This window comes from Sciurus vulgaris, assembly GCF_902686455.1.
Source record: "Sciurus vulgaris genome assembly, chromosome: 12".
NCBI classification, from domain to species: domain Eukaryota; kingdom Metazoa; phylum Chordata; class Mammalia; order Rodentia; family Sciuridae; genus Sciurus; species Sciurus vulgaris.
Genome location: NC_136473.1, coordinates 12,979,420 through 13,001,588, shown reverse-complemented (window position 1 = coordinate 13,001,588; position 22,169 = coordinate 12,979,420). Strand labels below are relative to the sequence as shown.

The window sequence follows — 22,169 nt, the reverse complement described above, 5'->3', positions numbered from 1 at the left end:
AGGAAGAGTGAAACAGGGGGTATTGCAATACCAGATCTTCAACTCTACTACAAAGCAATAGTAACAAAAACAGCATGGTATTGGTACCAAAATAGAAAGGTAGATCAATGGTACAGAATAGAGGACACGGATACAAACCCAAATAAATACAATTTTCTCATACTAGACAAAGGTGCCAAAAATATGCAATGGAGAAAAGATAGCCTCTTCAACAAATGGTGCTGGGAGAATTGGAAATCCATATGCAACAGAATGAAACTAAACCCATATCTCTCACCATGCATGAAACTAAACTCAAAATGGATTAAGGACCTCGGAATCAGACCAGAGACCCTGCAGATTATAGAAGAAAAAGTAGGTCCAGATCTTCAACATGTCAGCTTAGGACCAGACTTCCTTAACATGACTCCCATAGCACAAGAAATAAAAGCAAGAATCAATAACTGGGATAGATTCAAACTAAAAAGCTTTCTCTCAGCAAAGGAAACTATCAGCAATGTGAAGAAAGAGCCTACAGAGTGGGAGAATATCTTTGCCAATCATAATTCAGATAGAGCACTAATCTCCAGAATCTATAAAGAACTCAAAAAACTCTACTCCAAGAATTCAAATAATCCAGTTGACAAATGGGCTAAGGAAATGAATAGACACTTCACAGAAGAAGATCTACAAGCAATCAACAAACATATGGAAAAATGTTCAACATCTCTAGTAATAAGAGAAATGCAAATCAAAACCACCCTAAGATTCCATCTCACCCCAATTAGAATGGCAATTATCAAGAATACGAGCAACAACAGGTGTTGGCGAGGATGTGGGGAGAAAGGTACACTCATACATCGCTGGTGGGGCTGCAAATTAGTGCAGCCACTCTGGAAAGCAGTGTGGAGATTCCTTAGAAAACTTGGAATGGACCCTCCATTTGACCCAGCTATCCCACTCCTTAGCCTATACCCAAAGGACTTAAAATCAGCATACTACAGAGATACAGCCACATCAATGTTCATAGCTGCTCAATTCACAATAGCCAGACTGTGGAACCAACCTAGATGCCCTTCAATTGATGAGTGGATAAAGAAACTGTGGTATATATATACAATGGAATATTACTCAGCCATAAAGAATGATAAAATTATGGCATTTGCAGGCAAATGGATGAAATTGGAGAATATCATGCTAAGTGAGATAAGCCAATCTCAAAAAGCCAAAGAACGAATGATATCACTAATAAGTGGAGGATGACACATAATGAGGGGGAGGGATGGGTTAGTGTTAGGGTTAGAGTTAGGGTTAGGGAGGGGGGCAAGTATGGAGGAAGGAAGTACTGTACAGAGGGAAAAGAGGGGTGGCAGGGGTGGGGGGAAGGGAAAAAATAACAGAATGAATCAAACAACATTACCCTATGTAAATTTATGATTACACAAATGGTATGCCTTTACGCCATGTACAAACAGAGAAACAACATGTATCCCATTTGTTTACAATAAAAAAAAAAAAAAGAAATTCTGTCAAAAAAACTGTAGGAATATAAAAACACAGGGGATCTTTTCTTTGTTGCTACAAGAAATGAAAGCTTAGATTATTATATTTTAAACAGGAAACCTATAGTAACCTTAAAATAGAATATGATTAAAAATATTGGAAGTTAGACTGCATGTATTTTTGTCAAAATACACTCTACCGTCATGTATATCTAAAAAAACAAAAAATTTAAAAATTATAACAAAAAAACTGTAGGAATCAAGGATACAAAAATTAATGCCACACTTGTATTTTGGTGGCTTTCTTGCTATTTCAGTCAATAAGAGAACAAATAAAGCACATAGGCCAGTCAGGCCTGTGTGGGAGCATAGACTATGTGAGCACAGTCTCCCTCATGAAAAAAAGCACATTGACAGCTCTTCAGTGTGAACAATTTCTCTGAAGCGATAGGGCTGAAAATTAAAGAAATTCTCTGGGTCTAAGTTACAACCTGCGGAGTGCAAAGCTGGGCCTTATAAAAGCGTATAGCGTTGAAGAGAACTGTAACTGAGAGGTGACAAGTCATCTAAATTTTCTTAGCTGTAGTTTTTCTAATGCATAAATGGGGAGATTCTGTGGGGTCTCCAAAGTCCTTTCCAATCTCCTAAATTCCAGTGGTTCTAAATTTGGGGACTCCAGGGTGGAAGAAGTGAGCTGGGAATAGCAACCCTCTACAAGGCAGTACTGCCACAGCATCAGGGGACTGCCAGTCTTAGGAAAAAGTCCCAGTGAAAAGCTCCTCTGAGTGTGAAAATGGCCAGATTCATGCCACAGGATTCAAAGACCATCTTTGAAATTTCTAGGTCCCCCCAGTCCTTGTCTGGAAGTTTTTTTTCCACTTCTGTGGAAGCCTCTTGTCCTTAGGTGCTTACCTGAGAAACCAGGTGTGCCTCTGTGGCCATAGAAAAACAGAGAAGTCAGGGAGGTCCCCTACCCCCACTTCCTGGGTTATAGGATGTGCCCAGGGTTCCCTACGCCAGGTTGATGGAGATGAAGTGCAGGTAGCTTTCTCATTGTCACGTGTCGTTTGGGTTCCCTTGCTTGATGTGGCATTTTTCCTCTCTGTGCCTGGAGTGCTAGGATTGGGGACTTTCTGGTCAACCTCTACACAGTCGACACCGGCCCTTTGGTGGGTGGGTGGGTAGGCAGGAGACCCGACTGCTCCTGTTCACACCTTCAGCTACACTGCTGTTCTCACCCACTCGTGTCTGGCTCTCAGAGGTGTTCACTCTCACTAAGCCGCTGTCTCCTTTAGGAACCTCTAGCTTGAACAAGTTTGCTTCTATAATTATGCTGTACCTCTGTTCTGGCTCTGGTGTTTTGGCTTTCTCTAGTCTAAGTCAGTTATATTTGACCATCTGCTTTTTATCTTTCAAGATTCTATCAACTTCTTTTAATTGCTGAATCTTCTATTTCCTTTGAACTTGTGGGTTAATATATTTGAAAAAAATGTTCTCTAATGCCATTTCTTGTAAGAATCAAGAAAAAGGCAGGTGGGTGCAGTGGCACAGGCCTATAATCCCAGTGACTTGTGAGGCTGAGGCAGGAGGATGGCAAATTTGAGGCCAGCCTCAGCAACTTAGCGAGACACTGTCAGGGAACAAAACATAAAAGGGCTGGGGATGTATCTCAGTGGTAAAGTGCCCCTAGGTTCAATCCCCAGTACCAAAAAGGGGGGGGGGGGAGAGAAAAAGGAAAAGAAAAAGGCATGCATTCAGTCTGTGAGATGTCATGTTAAGGTGGATCTTGTCATTGTTCTCCTACCTCTGTCTCCTCTCTCACATGCACCTGTTCGCATTTAATCACCATCATGATTCAGTTTTACTCTGTATTTAAATGTAAGTATATTTTGAACAATGTACAGCATGTATGTGTTTCTACAATGACCATATTATGATATGAATCTCATTCTGATTCTCATTTGTCTCACTCACCATTTTTCACCTTTCTCTACATTGCTACATTGTAGTTTACTTAGTCCTTCTGATAGTTGCAAGAAGTGTCATCATGCATCACACTTTACATCTTCTTTCTCTTAGAAGGACAAGTAGGTAACTCTTTGCTACCACATATTACCATCCCAATATTTTAATATGTTTTATATACCAGGAAATTTTCTTTTGGATATATACCCAGGAATAGAATGCTGGGACATAAGATTCACATAAACTAAACTAATGAAATACTACCATTTTCTTTCCAAAACAGTTATGAAAACTTTCAGAGCCCTTAACATGTCAATTGGCACTCCCACTGCCCCCAGAAGGGTATAATGTGCAGCATTTCTCAAACTTGTATGATTTTGGAACACTTCCCTTGAAAAGCATCTTGAGGCTTTATTGTCTCACAGAATATGCTAGAGATCCTGATGTGGATTAAGCAGGACTGGAAGAGCAACACACTGTTCTGGGAGATAGGGAGAGATCGATTTCTGTAAACTTAGCTTATTTTCAACTTAACAAGGTTATCTACATAACCTTCACTGCAGCATGAATCCTTATTTTCTGGCTAGTATAACTTATTTTTCTGTTATCTGGGAAAAGACAAAAAAATATTTTCTAATACTTTGTTATTTATTTCTAGTAGGAGTCAAGACTGAGCCGGGGGCAAGAAAACTTCAGTGTTCAAAATTGTGACTATTCCAGTAAAACAGGACTATTTGTTCATGAATTGCTGATAAGAATACCAGGACAAACATTCAGTTCTAACAAGCAGATACCACAGTGGTATAAAAAAGTGAATTGATTTAAAAACTTTTAAATAAAAAAGTAATTAGCTTATAAAAGAAAAACGACCATAATCCAAAGTAGAACATATGGTAGATATTCTACTTTAATCCTTAACTCAATCTGGAACTGAAATGTTACCTCTGTGAGGGCAGGACCCAATCTTCCTAGCTTACCAAGACCTAGCCCAACACCTGGTTCAGAACAGATATAACACATACATCTGAAAGAAATAAACTTAAAAATAATATATTTTAAGGGTGGGGGTGAGTGGGTGAGCACTTGCCTACCATAAAGCAAGGCTCTGAATTCAATCCCCAGCAACATCCTTCACCCCCAATCATTTTTTATACCTTTAAAGCCCTTTACTTTAAAGTAGAAAATTTTGGGTTAAAAATTGTTTTAAAGGCATATATAGATTCTCTAACTATATCTCTGTAAACATTTCCCCTAAATCACCCAAGTGTCCAGGTGTGTAGTGTTAGGCTGGAAAACTTCATGTGAGGATCAAGGAACTGCAGTTGTTTCTATGAAATGTGTGGCTACACCTTTCCTAGGAGCTGCCTGACCCTCCACAGGAGGGGATTCCTGGTAGCCATATTTTTGCCACATGATCTATGCCCTGGCTCTGTTAACTGGATCAAGTTGGACACAGGGTCCAAGACGGGACAGCCAACTGGACTCTTCCTTCTGGAATTTTGATATTGAATTTTAAAAGCCTAGATAATCTAGTTCATTGGTTTTCAATCAAGGTGATTTTTCCCCAGCAGGGATACTAGCAATACCTAGAGACATTTTGATTTCCACAGTTTTGTGGGGTGGGTAGGGTGGGTGGTGCTGTGCAGGGTAGCCCCCACAAAAAAGAACCATCTGGCCTAATATGTCAGTTTTGTGAGGTTAAGAAACTGTTCTAGGTCTAAGAACTGAACAGAGATAATGTAAACTCAGCAGATGGAAGCCCCTAGCCTTCATTTACTCTCCTCGTGCAAGAGAAACAAAGTCATCACAGAGAGAGAAAATAACTAAGAAGTTCCACAGAGAGAGGCTGAGCTTAGAGACAGAATTTTCTAATTTCTTCCAGGACCTGATTACATTTTTGTCCCTTTATCCTTCTAATAAACTCTCTTTTATATGTAAAATGTAGTTCTCATTACTTGTAACAAAAATAATTTTAATTAATATAAGAAATGTTCAAGTGATTTTAAGAGATCTAAGGCACATTAGGCTACATTGGGATCATTCTTGTCTTTAGGATGATACAAAAAATAACACAGTCTATTGCATTACTTTTCCATGATACACATGCTATTTTCCCTATATCTTCTCTACACGTAGGAGCTAGAGCAAGTTGAAATTTTTCAAAGGACGAATGGGTGTAGGACATGCTTGCACTGTGCTTATCAGCCTTTCTGGGAATCCAGACACCTGGTTGACCAGCTCTGCCACTATGCACAAGCCCCACCCATTGCCACCTGGTCCCTATGTACAAAGCACCCTGTAGAGCTGCTACTAATAACACACTTGCAAATGATTTCTACTATGCATATTATTTTCTATTTGCAATTATATTACAAGTCTGGGTGCTGATTTCATTTTCCTATATACAGGAATTCAATAAAAATTGTGATATTTACAAGTCACTGGAAATGGTCTTTTTGATATTTAGTTTCTTCCTGGAAACTATCTTTTTCTTTAAGTCTCAGGAATATTGTGGACATATTCTTTGTCCATACATATGGTTTCTTAATCATTTAGGGGTCCTTGACCCTTTAAGATAGTGGATCTTCTCTCTGTAAAATGTATATGTACACTATATTTTGCATACAGTTCTGCGAGTTCATAGACCATTTAGTAGCAACACAATTATTCCCAGGTTAGGAACTCCTGTGGTAAGTACTTATTTAGTGTCTACTATGAACTAGACAGTGAGGGGGAAATGTGAATACTATACCCTTGAGAGGTACACAATGTAGAAAGAGTACAGAGCAGTAAACGATTACAACCTAGGGTGACAAGTGCTAAGAGAAGGATAATGGAAGGTATTATGGGAAACTAGAATAGGAGGATTTCATTCAGATAGGGAAATTAAGGAAAGATCCCTTCAGGGTGTGACATTAATACTGAGCCTTCAAGCAAGTAGGAGAAGCAAGTCCAAATAGGATGATCAGGCAGAGGGAAAAGCATGTCCAGAAGGGGAAATAGCATGGTAACTTCCTGGATCGCAAAACTGTTTGCTGCAGTTGTGCCAGTAGCTTGTCTGTTGGCTCTCAGTTCTATTCCTGCTTTACTCTGCATTGCAGCAGACTGAAAACCAGCAAGTCACATTTACCAAATCCATCTTATGGCTAGATTCTGCTAATGGAAAGCATTTGTGGAAGACTGTGGAAGGGAGGAAGGGAGAAGCCATATTCCCCCACTTTGGTAGCATCTCCACTTGTGGGGACTGCAGCAGCTAGTAAGCAGGGACTCCTGGGTTCCACTGGCAGCTGTGGCAGTGGTCATTTTAACAGCTTCAGTGCCAGTGGTAGTAATAAGGTGGTGTATGTCTGTGAATTCCATTAACCTCAGCAGCACAATAGTCAATGGGTGAGACCATTGTCAAGTGTGGGTAACATCATTTTTACTCTTGCTCCAGCTTAGTTTCATGCAGTTCTGAATCTCTGGGTAACCTTATTGTATTTGCCCCTCCAGTTCTTTTTAACAGTTCTGAAATTAATTCTTTATATTATATTGACTCTGCTTAAAATACCTAGAGTAGCTTTTTCTCAAGTAGATACTAATACAGCAACTGAAATCAGAAAACACGATAAGAGGTGAAGAGAGTTGTGATGAGGGATTTGGTTCAATAGATCATTTAAGCTCACATCAGCAAATGGTCAGGCATTTGGACTTGTCTAAGAGTGATGGAGACCCATAGAAGACTTTAAAGACATAGCCAATATGGTCAATTTTGATTTTAATAAAGATCCCTTGGGCTATAACGGGTTTGAGTCTGAACTGAATGAAAGCCAGGTATCCAATTAGGAAGCTGTTGCCACAGTCTAGGCAAGAAGTTAGTGGTTTATACTGGAATAATGACAATGAAGGAGCAAAGAAGGGACTGGAAAGATTTTTATGAGGTGGAATGGCTAGACCTTAATGGGGTACCTGTGACATAGTTAAGAAGACTACAAATTCATTGATATTCTTTCTGTGAGAGCTCTGTCCTACAGCTTCTCCTGAATTTGAGTGTGCTCTGTAAATGCACTGACACATATGGCAGAAGTGCCAGTTTCTGGACCCAGGCCTTACTTAAGATACGGGCATCTTCCATTTTTTATTTCTTGGAATGTGTACTCTTGAAACACAATCATCATATTTTGAGAAGTGCAAGCCAGATGGAAAGGCCATACATAGATAGTTGCTCTAGACCCAGCTAATTCCTAACTGACAGAAAGTGTCAATGATCAGCCATGTGAGGGTGCCATCTTGAATGTCAAATCCAGTGGAGCCTTCAAAGAAGGATATCCCCAAACTAAAGCTGCATGATAGGTCCAAGCAATTCCCACCTAGCTGACCACTCTAACCCACAGATCCATGAGATGATAATATACTGTATCTTAAGCCACCATTCTTTTTTAAGCCTCTAAATTTTGGGGTGTTTTATTATATAGCAATGGAAAACCAGAATAGACATGAGAGAAGGCAGTATCAAGGATGGCAATCTAGAATTCTGGTTTTGGCAGAGATTGAAATTAATCAGTTACTGCTGAAACGGAGGCCAGAAGCAGATGAATATTTTTGGGGAGGATGGGTCTGGACAAATGATTCATCATAGTAGGAAATACACATTTTGAAACTTTATTAAATTTTTTTCTAGTACAATGTGAGTTTTCTTAATGGCATTAGTGATCTAGGTTTTAAACAGATTTGTATTTTATAAATTCCTCTCTCTAAAACCTCTTAAAATAGTACTGTATCTTCTTTTAGAAGAAAAGCTGTACTTCTCAAAAGTATCAAGAGAACTGGTATTAATTCCTTCACATTTAGCCCCTGTTGATGTAGGGCTCAACTTCTAGGTCTCTAATTCATTCATCAGGTATCTACACATCATCTACCAGATGCTCAGCAATTTCTGGGATTTAGAGACATAAATGTGGAGAGACAGATGATATCTCTGCCTTTATGGTGTTTTACATTCTAACTGGCAGGCAAAGGACAAGTGAAGAAAATAACTAGCAATTTGAAAATTTGAGAGAAATAAGCAGGATACTAACAGAGTGGTTGAGGGGAAGTGGAAAGAGCTAGCTGTGTGAAGAGGAGCAGGGGGAAGTGAAGGTTGGTAGCCATGGGACCAACTAGAGTACAAAGGCCATGGGACTGTTAAAAGTTTGGTCAGAAAATTTTTAACCACCCAAGGAACTGAAAGACTTGTGTGCTTATAGATGAATGATCAAGAAGCGAAAGCATACGATACAAAGTTGGAGAGAGATGCAGACTAAACAGTCCTGTGCAGGCCATATTGAGGAATTTGCATTTTATTCAAAATGTATACCCAAAGGACTTAAAATCAGCATACTACAGTGATGCAGCCACATCAATGTTTATAGCAGCTCAATTCACAATAGCTAGATTGTGGAACCAACCTAGATGCCCTTCAATTGACGAATGGATAAAGAAACCATGGTATATATATACACAATAGAATATTACTCAGCCAAAATGAAGAATAAAATTATGGCATTTGCTGGTAAATGGATGAAGCTGGAAAATATCATGCTAAGTGAAATAGGCCAAGCCCAAAGAGCCAAAGGCCGAATGTTTTCTCGGATGAGTGCATGACAATGTATAACTATGGGGGGTGGTGGGGGGAAGAGAAGAATGAAGGAACTTTGGATGGTGTAGAGGAAAAAGGGGTGGGAGTGGGTGGGGATGGAAAAACAGTAGAATGAAACAGGCAGTATTACCTTATATATATGTATGATTACATGAATGGCGTGAATATACATTGTGTACAACCACGGAAATGAAAAGTTGTACAATGAATCAAAATGTGTTGTAAAAATAAAAAAATATTTTAATTAAAAAAAAGGACTTCAGGGGTGGGAGGGGTGGGGGAAGGAAAAAATAACAGAATGAATCAAACAACATTACTCTATGTAAATTTATGATCACACAAATGGTATGCCTGTACGCCATGTACAAACAGAGAAACAACATGTATCCCATTTGTTTACAATAAAAAAAATAAAAAAATAAAATAAAATAAAAAAATAAAGGACTTGAAGAAATGTGGCATAATCTGATTCATGTTTTAAGAAGAAAGTGAACTGATAAAGAACTAATTGGGTAAGAAGAGAGGTGGGAAAAACTGATGAGAAACTGTTATATTGGTCCAGGAGGAAGGAGAGTGTCCTGGACAAAGGGTCACTCTAATTTTCTCTTTCCTCAGACTCAGTCTCTTCCTTTGTAAGGCACAGATGAAGGCTTAGGAGAAACAGATCAGCGATTATTCTCAAGTGCCCAAATACAGATAAGACTGCCATGTACTCCTGCTTTGTGTAAATATTTGAAATATTTTTTGAGATTGATGGTGTTTTCTACTTTTCTCTGCCAACCAACCTACTTCCCCTAACCCTGAGGTTTCACTCTAGCAGGAACTAAGAACATCTGTGGTCTTGCAATCCACTGAACCAATTAGTGACTTTCACGCCACTTCACCATAAATAGTTTGTTGTCTAACAAGTTCCTTGGCAACTGGAATAGGTAGGAATGGAAGATACAAGGAGGGGTACAGAATTTTTTATGGCCTCAGTCAAAAATCAGTCGACGTATTTTATTTTTTGCCCTTCGGCAGGGCCATAGGACCTGTACTGCCAACAAAACTAAACTTTAGTGTAAGGCATCCTTATTTGCCCTAAATCCAGTTCCCTCATCTTGGTGCCTTTAGGTTTCTCAGTTACTATAGCTGAATATTCATGAAATAACCTTCAATTAAGCAAGGTACCATAATTTAGCTGATATGTTTAAAAGCCTTTTCAACATTCAGAGGATGATGGCAAAATGTGAAGAAGGCTCTTTAGTGTCATCGGTCATTTTTAAAAATGGATATTTCATGCAAGTTCAAAAATGTAGCTTAACATTGGGCGTGTTGGCACATGCCTGTAATCTCAGCTACTTCAAGGCCTAAGGAAGGAGGATTGTGAGAGGCCAGCCTCAGCAACTTGGTGTAACCCTGTTTCAAAATAAAAGTGGTTGGGGGGCGTAGCTTAGTGTTAGAGCACTTGTCCAGCATGCAGGAGGCCCTGGGTTCAACCTCCTTGTTCCACAGAATCTAGGTATCATGACTCCTGATAACTTGAACTCAGCAGTACCTTCTTAAGGAATCATCTATTTAGTCAACAAAAAATTGTTACACCAACTGTCATATAACCAGATTCAGTTGTCTTGTAGGTTTTGAACTTGGCATTTGCCTTAGGAAATTTTGTTTGGTCACAAATACACACAAATCCACTTAAGGTTGTATGTAAATTTAAGTGACTTTCTCCTTTCTCATCCCTCAAAAGGTCCATTGGTCGAAATAACATCCTCCTATGGGCTGAAGAATATAAAAAATGGTTATATTCTTTCCTCAATCTGAATTAAAGTGTGAGGAAAGAAGTTCTACCAAGATTTGCTTTAAATAGCTCTTATCCAGCTATATTTGAGAGTAAATCTTGAAGGAAATACCAAATCTTTATGGCTGCTGGGTATGCAGATCTATCACTTTCTGAAAACACTGGTGTTTCCAACTGTTAACACCTGTAGGAAAATCGCTGTCCAGAAGGCCTCTTCAGAGTCTGCCTCTGAGTTGAAAATATCTGTTCATACCTGTATCCTCACCAGCGCTGGAGATTTCAATAATAATTCTTGAAAAGCAGGTGTGGGTAGGAGAGATGAGGGAGGTGAATAGGGGAAGCATTTCTTCTGTGCTCATGACTTAAACCTTTTGTGTCCTGGTCAGGTGGCATTTTTATAGCTGATTTAAATTATAGCTCTCAGTAGGTGAATATCTGCTTCCAAGTCAAATCTGATCTTCCAGTTTATTTAAGCTTTTAGAGTTTTGTTTTTCCTCTGAGGTGCCGGGGATTCAAACTACGGCCCTTGTGCATGCTAGGCAAGCACTCTCCAAAACGAGCTATTTCTTCAGTTCCTGTTTAAACTTTTAAAAAGAGGCTCCCCCTGCTCTTCCCAACCTTCCTAAGTTACTCATTTGGGCATCACTGTTAAAGATAAAACTGAGTCAACTTTAACAAAGTTTATTTGAGCAAGAAATAGGGTAGTACTCCATATCATATACAGTTCTATAAGGTAGTGAGCTGTATCTACAGCCAGAAAACCAGGAAATGATGCACAAAGATTACCTGGTTGGTTCAGTTTGTTGTTTGCCTTATTTGAGCATATAACTTGGCAGCCTTCAGCCTGAGATTGGCTGAAGCTCAGTTCCTTGATTAATAGGGTATATTCTTTTTTTTTATTTTTATTTTTTAGATGTTGATGAACTTTTATTCATTTATTTATATGTGGTGATAAGAATCAAACCCAGTACCTCACACATGCTAGGCAAGTGCTGAACCACTGAGCCACAACCCCAGCTCTTAGGGTATATTCTTAAGTTAAAAGTTGCAGCTACCCATTCTTAGGTTAAAGGTTTATTAAGGGAGATAGTAGGCCATTAAATATGGAGGCCACTTTGGGTCACATCTTATTCTCAAGTAGAAAGTTAGGTTTAGGTTAAATTTATTTCAATTTACAATTCTCCCCAGCTCCCTGTGGGCACCCTCTTATCTTTGAGAGATTCACAGAAATGATGGGCCTGGGCCATACACCAGCTTCTGCAACCGTCATAATGAATCTGCTTGATTTCAGTATTGTGTCCACAACTTTACAATAGTAGATGATTCATATGTCTTATGTTATTTTTCTAACTCTAATGATATCAGTGTAAAAATGATAGCTATGTAGGGACATTTAACACTTTTGAGTGAGCATGATATAGTGCCAAGAAACCGCAATAGGAGGCTTCCATTAATCAATTGATCAAAAGCAAACAATTCAAAATTCAAGTGTCTGTGTCCCACTGATCAGAGTGTTTGAACTATGGTGGAAATTGAGAAACTGACTGTTATGGTTTGTATGAGGTGTTTCTCCAATGCTCCTGTGTTTCTGCAAGGAATATTGGGAGATGAGATGATTAGATTTCGAGAGCTGTAACATAATTAGTCCATCCTAGTTTGAATGGACAGACTAGTGGTAACTGTAGGAGGGTGGGGTATGGCTGGAGGGGGTGGGTCACTCGGGGCATGCACCAGAAAGCTGCACGTTCCCTGTGACCCCTTCCCACACCCCACTGCTTCCTGACCCTACTATGAGCTGAGCCCTTCCTCCATGAGGCACTCCCTCACCTTGGAAATAGCCATGGAGTTGGTCATCTATGGATCGAGACCTCTGAAACCATAAGCCCCGAATAAAATCTCCCTCCTCTAAGTCATTCTTGTCAAGAATTTGGTAAGACTGACACGAAAGCTGACTAACTAAAACAGAAACTGGTACCAAGGATGGGGTTGTTGCTTTGACTAACTTGAACATGTGGTTTGGAAGCCTTTGGAACTGGTAAGAGAAATTGTGAAAAGTTAAGAAATGCTAGCTGTAAGTTTTAGAATGTTGTAAGCAGAGCTTAACAGGCAATTCTGGTAGGAGCTCAGACCAGAATACTGGTAAGAATGAAGACCATGCGGGGCTGGGGTTGTGGCTCAGTGGTAGAGTGTTTGCCTGGCATGTGTGAGGCACTGGGTTCGATTCTCAGCACCACATGTAAATGAATAGAATAAAGGTCTATCGACATCTAAAAAAATATTAAAAAAAAAAGAATAAAGACCATGCTCATGAGATTTCAGAGAGAAATGAGTACTCTTGGGAATTGGACTAAAAGGCACTTGTGTTATATTCTGGCAAAGACCTTGGCTACATTTTGTCTATGTCCTGAGACTGTGTGAGGCTTAATTTAAAGATGATGGACTAATCTTGGGGAGGAAATTTCAAGGCAGTACATCATTCATTTGGCATGGATATTGTTGGCAGCTTTTAGCCAGGTTTACTTTGAGACTCAAGAACAGAAAACAGGGCAAATTTTTTTTCTTTTTGTTATTTTTAGATACACATGACACTTGAGTGTATTTTGATATATCGTACATACATGGAGTATAACTTATCTATTAGGATCCCATTCTTGTGTGGTAGTACATGATGTGGTTTCACTGGTGGTGTATTCATGTATGAACATAGGAAAGTTATGTTGGATTCATTCTACTGTCTTTCCTATTCCTATCCACCTCCCTTCCCTTCAGTCCCCTTATCCAATGAATTTCTATTCTTCCCTCCCCCGCCCTTATTGTGTATTAGCATTCACATATCAGAGAACATTTGAACTTTGGGTTTTGGGGATTGGCTTATTTCACTTAGCATGATAGTCACTGAATCCATCCATTTGCCACTAAATGTCATAAAGTTATTCTTTTTTATGACTGAGTAGTAATCCATCGTGTATATATACTACATTTCCTTCATCCATTTATCTGCTAAAGGGCAACTAGGTTGGTTCTATAGCTTAGCTATTGTGAGTTGAGCAGCTACAGACATTGATGTGGCTGCATCTCTATAGTAGGCTGATTTTAAGTTCTTTGGGTATATACCAAAAAGTAGGATAACTGGGTCAAATGGTGGTTCCATTCCAAGTTTTCTGAGGAATCTCTATACTGCTTCCCAGAGTAGTTGTACCAATTTGCAGTCCCACCAGCAATGTATGAGTGTACTTTACCCCCCAACATCTTCCCCAACATATATCGTTACTTGTATTCTTGATAAATTCCATTCTGATTGGAGATGGTATCTCTGTGCAGTTTTAATATGTATTTCTCTTACTGCAGGAGATGTTGAACATTTTTTCATAAAGTTTTGAGCATTCATATTTCTTCTGTAAAGTGCCTGCTCAGTTCCAAGAGCTAAAAGATTTTAAAAACTTGCAGTTTTGACAAAAGAATGCATGTAAAGCTGTGGCTAAGGAAGGTGTGCTTGTTGAAGAGATTATAGCACCTCAAGAGATGCTAAGTACTTCACACAGAGACAATAGGAAAGATGCCTATCTTGGGAATTTCCAAAAGTACACCCATTGCAGTTTCCAGGGTATAGAAACTTCCTTTAGGACAAGATCATAGGGGCGCCCTGCTTGCACTGGCAGGGGGGCCTTGCAGTAGTTTAACCATGCTGAGTCATGCAGGCACTCAAAAACCACTGCAGCTAACTCCAGGGAGACCAGGCATTGTGTGAGCTGGCAGCAGACCCTGGCATCATCCACATGGTATTGATTTGGCAGGAATGCAGCATGCTCAAGTTAAGGTGTCAAGTTAAGGAGGCTTCCACTGAAATTTCAAAGGAAGGCCTAGAAATTCAGGCAGTGTCACAGGTCAGAATATCTGCAGGCTGCCTCTGAGAGAAAAGTGTGTTAAAATGTAAAGGTGAAGCTAATCTGGAATGGAGAACCCAGGGATTAAGAGATGCCAGCAACTTGGGCTGTCTGCTGAGGAAAGATGATGGGTACAGAGAGAACCAGGGTAAAAGAGAGGCCATGAATGCTACAACTGATAAGACCCAAGGGTTAGAGCTGCCCAGGCCTTTTGAAAATAGTACCCTGCTGGGAACAGTGGTACATGCCAGTAATCCCTGCAACTCAGGAGGCTAAGGCAAGAGAATTGAAAGTCTGAGGCCAGCCTAAGCAACTTAGTGAGGCTCTAAGCAACTTAGTGAGAACTTGTCTCAATTAAAAAAAAAAAAAAAGGGCTGGATATGTAGCTCAATGGTAAATTGCCCCTGGGTTCAATCCTTAATCTTCAACAGCAAAACAAAACAAAAAACAAAAACGATCTCTCAGAGAAGTATCCTAGATGCTATACATGGAGCTACAGGACTTGTTTGTCCAAATGGATTTTGGTTTTGCTTTGGTCCCAACCCTTCTTTCTATGCCCCCATCTCTCCCTTTTGGAATGGAAATGTTTACTCTGTAACAGTATGTATTAGATATATGTAATTTATTTTTTATTTTGTCTCACAGTCCGATGAGATTTTGGATTTGGACTTAGGGCACTGCTGAAATTAAGACTACAGGACTCTTGGAGATGAGACATTTTGCCATGTGAGATGGACAAGAGCTTCCGGGGGCTGGGTTGGAATACCAAAGTTTGGATGAGGCATCCCTCTAGAGCTCCTGTCAATCCAGGAATATTTAGAGGTGAGATGATTAGATCACGAGAGATGCAACCCAATTAGTCCATTCTAGTTTGAATGACCTGGATGGTAACTACAGGCAGGTGGAGGTGGGTCACCGAGGGCATGCCCTGGAAGAGTGCCTGTTCCCTCTCTCCAACCCCTTCTCCCACCCTGTACTTCCTGATTCTGTCATAAGCTGAGCTTTCCTCTCCTGGGCCCTTCCTTCATGACATGCTGTGTCACTTGGGGTCCAGAGGCAATGGAGTCAGCTGCCTATGGACTGAGATCTCTGAAACCCTGAGCCCCAAATAAACTTTCCATCGTCTAAGTAGTCCTTGTCAGGTATTTTGGTTACAGCAACACAAAAGCTGACAATAACACATAGTATGCTGCAAAGTGTCTGATCCAAAGAGGTACTCAATTTTGTGGCTACTCTGCTGACACTAGTCATAGTGATCTGGAGGCTACTAAAGGAAATGTAAAGGAGAGGAAAACTTTTAACAGCCAAGCTTAACATTCACCAATCAAGATGCCTTCAAAGCAGATGCTAGCTCTTCCCCAAAACACATAATGTATTACTTTCCCCTGAGAAATTTCCTTAATGTGTTTGGTGGCCAGGTCTAAAAAATGGCAGTATCAGTAACTTTTCTAATTAAGCTCTCTGTAGCACTAAATCAGGGTAAAGATAAAGTGTACCATTCAGTTTTGTTCAGTAACATGTATACATCCCCAGCTTGGGCAAAGAGATCAAGAGCTGCATGATTCTCCATTATGTGTTTTCATTGTACACAGATGTTAATCATTTGTTGCAGAGTAGTTTCTGTCTAAATCTCTGAGAATTCTGATTGGCTGTAAAGTTTGAAACTGCTCCCAACCTATGAGTCAGTTTTAAATTCCATGCCTCTCGCACTTCACTACTGCCAAAAGTGAGTCCCCAAGAACCACTGGAACCTCTCCTCAGTGGAAACTAATTTGTCCTATTTTGAGAGAGGTACTAATTTCAGTTATAGACCACTTTGACATTTGATAAAGGGAGATGCTCTGAAAAATTTTAAGAAAATCTATTTAGAAAGCAAGAGTAAGCCAGGCCAAATAACAAGATCAAAACTAATGATAAGGCAGAACAGAGTAAGTGAATACTTCATGCAGGTTCCAACCAGTTTTTCTATACCTGTTAACAATCAGGCTACTGAGCAGAAAGGCTGGAGTACTACCTCTCACAGGCAGAGGGAAGAAAGAAGTAGTGATAGTTAAAACTTCAAGGAATACAATACCATTCTGTTCTTTTGGAGTTTATTCCTTTCCTGTTTCTTGTTTGGAATATCAAGAGGTACTGGCACTGAATGGTTTTCTGATTTTTTTTTTTTTTTTTTTTTTATATATACGAACCCACAGAACAATCACTCTGGTTTCTTGCAAGATCACACAGTTTTGCTACATTAAAACCATCCAAAGATTACTGTCCTGTGGAATTCCCTGTGTGAAAAAGGGAAGGGGGTTAGAATGGCAGAAAAACAGGAGGAAAGGCCTCATGGTGACAGAGAAATTTTGTTCTGCTCTCTTGGGAAAGCTATCACATCTTATGATGCCACGCTTCTCAGAAAAAAATTCCCCTGGTTTTATTTTAAAGTCTTCAACAGGTGTACAGTTCCAGGTGTCAGGAGGGGTCCTTCTGAGTTGTGAGATGCAGAACCAACATTCAAGGTCTTGAAACTATGCTGCAGTGTGAATGACAACCTGGTAGGGTCCTTCCAATAAGGTTCAAGAGCAATCTTTCTCTGATGTCACTTCTAGAAAATGCAGTCTCTAGTTTGTAGATTTTGAGAAGTGTAGTTACCATCACTTGGTAGGTCACAAAAAGCTTCTTTTTCTGGATGAAAATACACTGGCATTTAAGGTTTACAGCACTTATATTAGAATTCAGGATAGTAGATGTTTGAGCTGTTATTAACAAATTGGGCATAGATCTTCATAAAATGTCAATCTACATTTGTCAGTTGGGAGTGGGTAGGACTGCCATTAAAGCCAGTGGTAACACCTTTGGCCAAGGCAATACAGTTGGTTGACTTTACTAATTTCAATTTTAAAATACTATGGTGTTCACATTATGGTTTTGATGAGGTGTCTTCCCAAAGCTCCTGTTTCTGCAGGAATATTCGAGGTGAAGTGATTAGATTTACAGCTGAAGTTCATCCTACTTTGAATGGACTTACCTGGGGAGCAACTACAGGCAGGAAGGGCATGGCTAGAGGTTGGTCTCTGGGTGCATATCCTGAAATGGTGCATGTCCCCTGTGGTCACTTCCTACACCTGCCTTGACGTAAGTTGCTTTCCTCCACTGGGCCCTTCCCCCCTGATGTGCTGCCTCACCTTGGACCCAGAGCAATGGAGTCAGCTGTATATAGACTGAGATCTTTGAAACTGTGAGACCAAAATAAACTTTCCCTCCTCTCAGTTGTTCTAGTCAGCAATGAAAAGATGACTAAAACAGTTCATCTTATTTAATTGCCTCATAATATGTCCAATGGATTGGGTTTCTCTGTCACTGGAAATTTCTCCAGGGATGTCCTATAAAGGAAACACATTTTCTAGTTGTTTCTTACATAATGTCATAGCATTGGCTTTCTTATTTGGGAAAGTTTCCATCCTAACAGAAAAATACACTATTACAAGAACATACTAGATGCTCATTGTTATGATCTGGATGTGAGGCATCCCCCAAAAGCTCATGTGTAAGGCAATGCAAGAAGGCTCAGAGAAGAAATGATTGGCTTGTGAAAGCCTTAACCCAATCAGTGAATTAATCTCCTGATAGGAATCAACTGAGTGGTAGCAGAAGTCAGGAATGGTATGGCTGGAGGAGGTGGGGCAGTTTGTATCTGGCAAGTGGAGTCTCCCTCTGCTTTCTGATCACCACGTGAGCTGCTTCCCTCTGTCACACTCTTCCACCATGACGTTCTGCCTCACCTCAAGCTGGGAAAATGGAGCTAGCCTTCAATGAACTAAGACCTCTGGAACTGTGAGCCCTCGAATAAACTTTCTCCTCTACTTTTCTGGTCAGGTCCTTTTAGTTACAGCAGTGAAAAAGCTGACTAAAACGCACATTGAGGGTGTCAACTGAATCAAATTCATCTGTAATGTTCAAAGGGTCCATCAGGTGGGGGAAATGTACCATCAGAAGTTTTTGTTGTCTTCCCAGGATATGGGTTTGAAGAACCAAAAACTGATTATAAATAATTTTAGCAATTTTAGGACAATTATTCCACCAATATTTTTTAATCATTTGGAACCAAACCATGTTGGTCACTTATGTAAGTGATCCTCTGATCAGAAGCAATGGCAAGTAAAGAGACTCTTAAACTTGTTCTTAGTGTCCTCTCAGGAAGAACAAAAGAATTATAGAATGGAGTGTGCTTTTTCAGCTAGTTGTCTGTAGCAGTATAGCAGTTGGGGACCTTTTGAAGCGATAATTATAGAATTGCACAATGTTGGATTGCTCCAAACAGAATCCAATTGTTTTTGACATTTTTTGAGGCCTTCAAGAAAGCAGAAATTTCATTAGCAACAGGATGAAGTAAAACCGTACTATTTGTGAATTGTTTATGTCAGATAGTGTTTTATGTAGTTGCTTGGATATAAATGGAGACCACTGTATATGCTCAATCAACTACTTCTTAGGTGAAACTTGTGTTTACTATTCCATATACAAATTGGTTAATTCATGATTGACTGTTGAGCCAATTGGTAACTGGTAACAGGATGGGACACATACCAATTAACAAACTGGCAGAGTCCTACAGATCTGGTCTTCAATTGATGTCACAAATGGGTTAAATCTCTTCTGGACTTGTTTGACATTGCTTCTTATTTTTGCAGAAGAACCAACTGTAATACCAAATCACACATCATATCCAAACTTGCAAATTGATACAACTTCAGTTTGGGTTAGTTCTGCTCTACCCTCTGCAGTTTCTTGGGGAAGAAAGTAACTGTGGTGATGTGCATCTCAGACATAATGATGCGGGCAGATCGCCTTCTTACTCCTGCAGCTGTTAAGGTAGCATGAAGTATACGGATTAAAAAGATAATCCCAAGAGTTATTTCAGTGGGTCTACATGCCATACCAGATCCATAAAGCCCTTTGTTTTCCTTTTGAAGTCTTCTACTGGACCAATTTCAGGTCCTTTGGTGTCTGTTCCCTGTAGAAACTGCTGGAAAATAACTGGAAAGTCATAGTTGTGGGAGTCTATCCTCCCCTGACAGAGTTTATGGCTGCCTGGTTTTTCTGGCATTTTAGTTGTGGCAGGAAATAGTCTTTGATGTATTTTGAGTCCAGAATGCTTCACTGTGTTTCTAAGTGAGCTCTGTAATCTGAAACTGTTTCTTCCTTCTTTTGCCTGCAGGATTATATAATGGACAAATTAATCTTCTGCAAAAAACCTCAGAGACTGAATCTAAAAGTCAATAATTTTCCTAGCTTTCCTTGGTCTCACCCTTCAACAACTTTTGAAAGGGTCATTAATATCCTGAGGAGGTTCCTTCCAACTGCTTTTGCCATCCATTTCAAGCTTCACTAGGTCCCAATGTCATGTGCACAAGTTGGTAAAGGTCAGGGAGTCTCAGATTGTAAGCCGCTATGAAAATTCTAAATTTCTGGATAAGTTTTTTGAGGATTTTCTTTTAGATTTGGAAATTCTCTTATGCTGGCTCTAAGTTCTATCTCAGAACATGGGGCAAAAGTGATAGTGGGTATCCTTGGTTGGTCAGAAGGCCTCACTTTATTTAGCATCTGTCTTTCTCTTTTTATCTTCAAAGGAAAAAGGCAATTGGACAAAGGGTTAGTGGAATCAGAGTATTTAGATAAAGACAGAAGAGACAGAGTTTTAGTTTACTTATTAAAGTATAGACCTCTTTCATCATGCCCTTAATTTTTTGCTTAAAGCTTAACTGCTTCTACAAAAAAAAAAAAAAAAAAAAAAAAAAAAATTCAGGAAGAAATTTCTGATTCATCAGGTATAGATACGTCTACATATGAATTAAAAAACATATCCTAGGCGGGGGTTGTGGCTCAGTGGTAGAGCGCTTGCCTAGCATGTGTGACACACTGGGTCCGATCCTCAGCACCACATATAAATAAATAAAATAAAGGTCGTTCAACAACTAAAAAAAAATTTTAAAAGTCCTATTGTTTTGGCAGTTTTTTTGTTTTGTTTTTTTTTTCCAGTGCTAGCAATTGAACCCAACACCTTGCACATGCTTAGTAAGTACTCTGCCACTGAGTCCTGTTTTAGCAGGATTTTAAAAAATCTGTTTTTCACATATGACTTGCAAATAATTCTCTCTAAATTAAAACTTGTACCACTGCTTTTCTAACCCATTTAAGTGTTCAATATCCAATTTGACTTGAAACCCAATTCATATTTTGTTAAGAAAACTCAGGCCTCTTAATTGAATTCAATTCGGGAAAGTGGTGCGGGGTGGGGAGGAGAAAAACAGAAAGTTTGCTCAGATGAACTTGGAGAGCTGAGAACACAAAATGAGTGGAGCATGGGATCCAAGAAAGAAACTTACCCAGGATCTCCAGATGCTGTAAAAGATCACCAGGCCCAAAGGGTGCTGGTGACTAGCTCGCGTGGAGGCTTGATGCTCCTGGGAACCACTGTAAGTTCTGCTTTGGACTCTATTAACTATGCTAATCTGTTAAAAACAAACAAAAAAACTAAGATGAGTTAAATTTAAGAGTTTATTTAAACAACAAATACATGGAACTAGGTAGCACATCAGGGCAAAAATGGTTCAGAATACCCCAGCACCTAAAATGTGGTGAACTGTATTTATAACCAGAAAAACAGGAAATGTACAAAGATTACTCGAATAGTGCAATTCAGCACTTGCCTAATTAGGGCGCAATTTGGCAGCCTTCAGCCTGGGACTGGCCAAAGCTCAGTTGCTTGGTTACCAGGGTATACTCTAAAGTTAGGTTACAACCTGTTTGCACATCAAGCTAGGGTGCCGTTCACTGTAGATGGAGGCTACTTTAGGGCAAATTTTCTCCAGCATGGAAACCAGCCATATTTATTTCTCAGAACCCACAAGTACGGCACTGGGCACGAAAGAAAACGCATACTTTCTGAGCTCTTCCCTGCCTTGCGGGCAGGAATAGGCGCCAAGCTGCAGCGTGCAACCAAAGCTGGCAGCTCCCAAGAGGCGGCCCGGGTCGCTGTTCCTCACCCACGTGGCCCCACACGCACCTAACGGCGCATACTAGCTCAAAGTCCAAGGGCAGCGGTCTGGCTTTGGCCCTTGGATTTAGCGAGCTCCAGCCCAAGCGGCGGAGTCATGAAAGTGACAGACGCACCGCAGCCGCGGTCCCACTTCTTTCGCGCAACTCAACTCCCGGCCGGCGCGCCGCCGCCCAGACCACGGTGGCAGAGGACGGGCGGGGAACCGGAAGCCAAGATGGCGACATCCCGCCCTCCTCTCGCGACTGGCGAGAAAAGAAGAAGGTTGGGCGAACGACAGGGACGTAGCCAATGAGAGGGCGGGGCGCGCGTGACTGGCGGCTCTCGCGGCCTCTCTGCAGGCCCCGCCCCGGCTGCGGAGGCTCGGTCACCGCCCGCCGCGCCCTCTCCTCTCTGCCCT

The 22,169-nt window shown here is 40.3% G+C and overlaps 1 protein-coding gene across 6 annotated transcripts in view; it reads right to left on the bottom strand.

The window, feature by feature from the left end:
- LOC306642116 (uncharacterized protein) overlaps nt 1-22,136 on the bottom strand; it is a 238,383-nt gene extending 216,247 nt beyond the window's left edge. For 2 of the 6 annotated variants that reach the window (XM_079107592.1, XM_079107591.1), the window contains exons 1-2: nt 21,886-22,053; nt 21,099-21,224 (exon numbers count right to left, since the gene is read on the bottom strand). In XM_079107592.1, coding sequence (XP_078963718.1) covers nt 21,099-21,224; nt 21,886-21,996 — 237 coding nt within the window. In that variant the 5' untranslated portion in view covers nt 21,997-22,053. The other 4 variants (XR_013758381.1, XR_013758382.1, XM_079107589.1 and 1 more) reach the window with 4 other exon arrangements.
- Nucleotides 22,137-22,169: the final 33 nt, after the last annotated feature.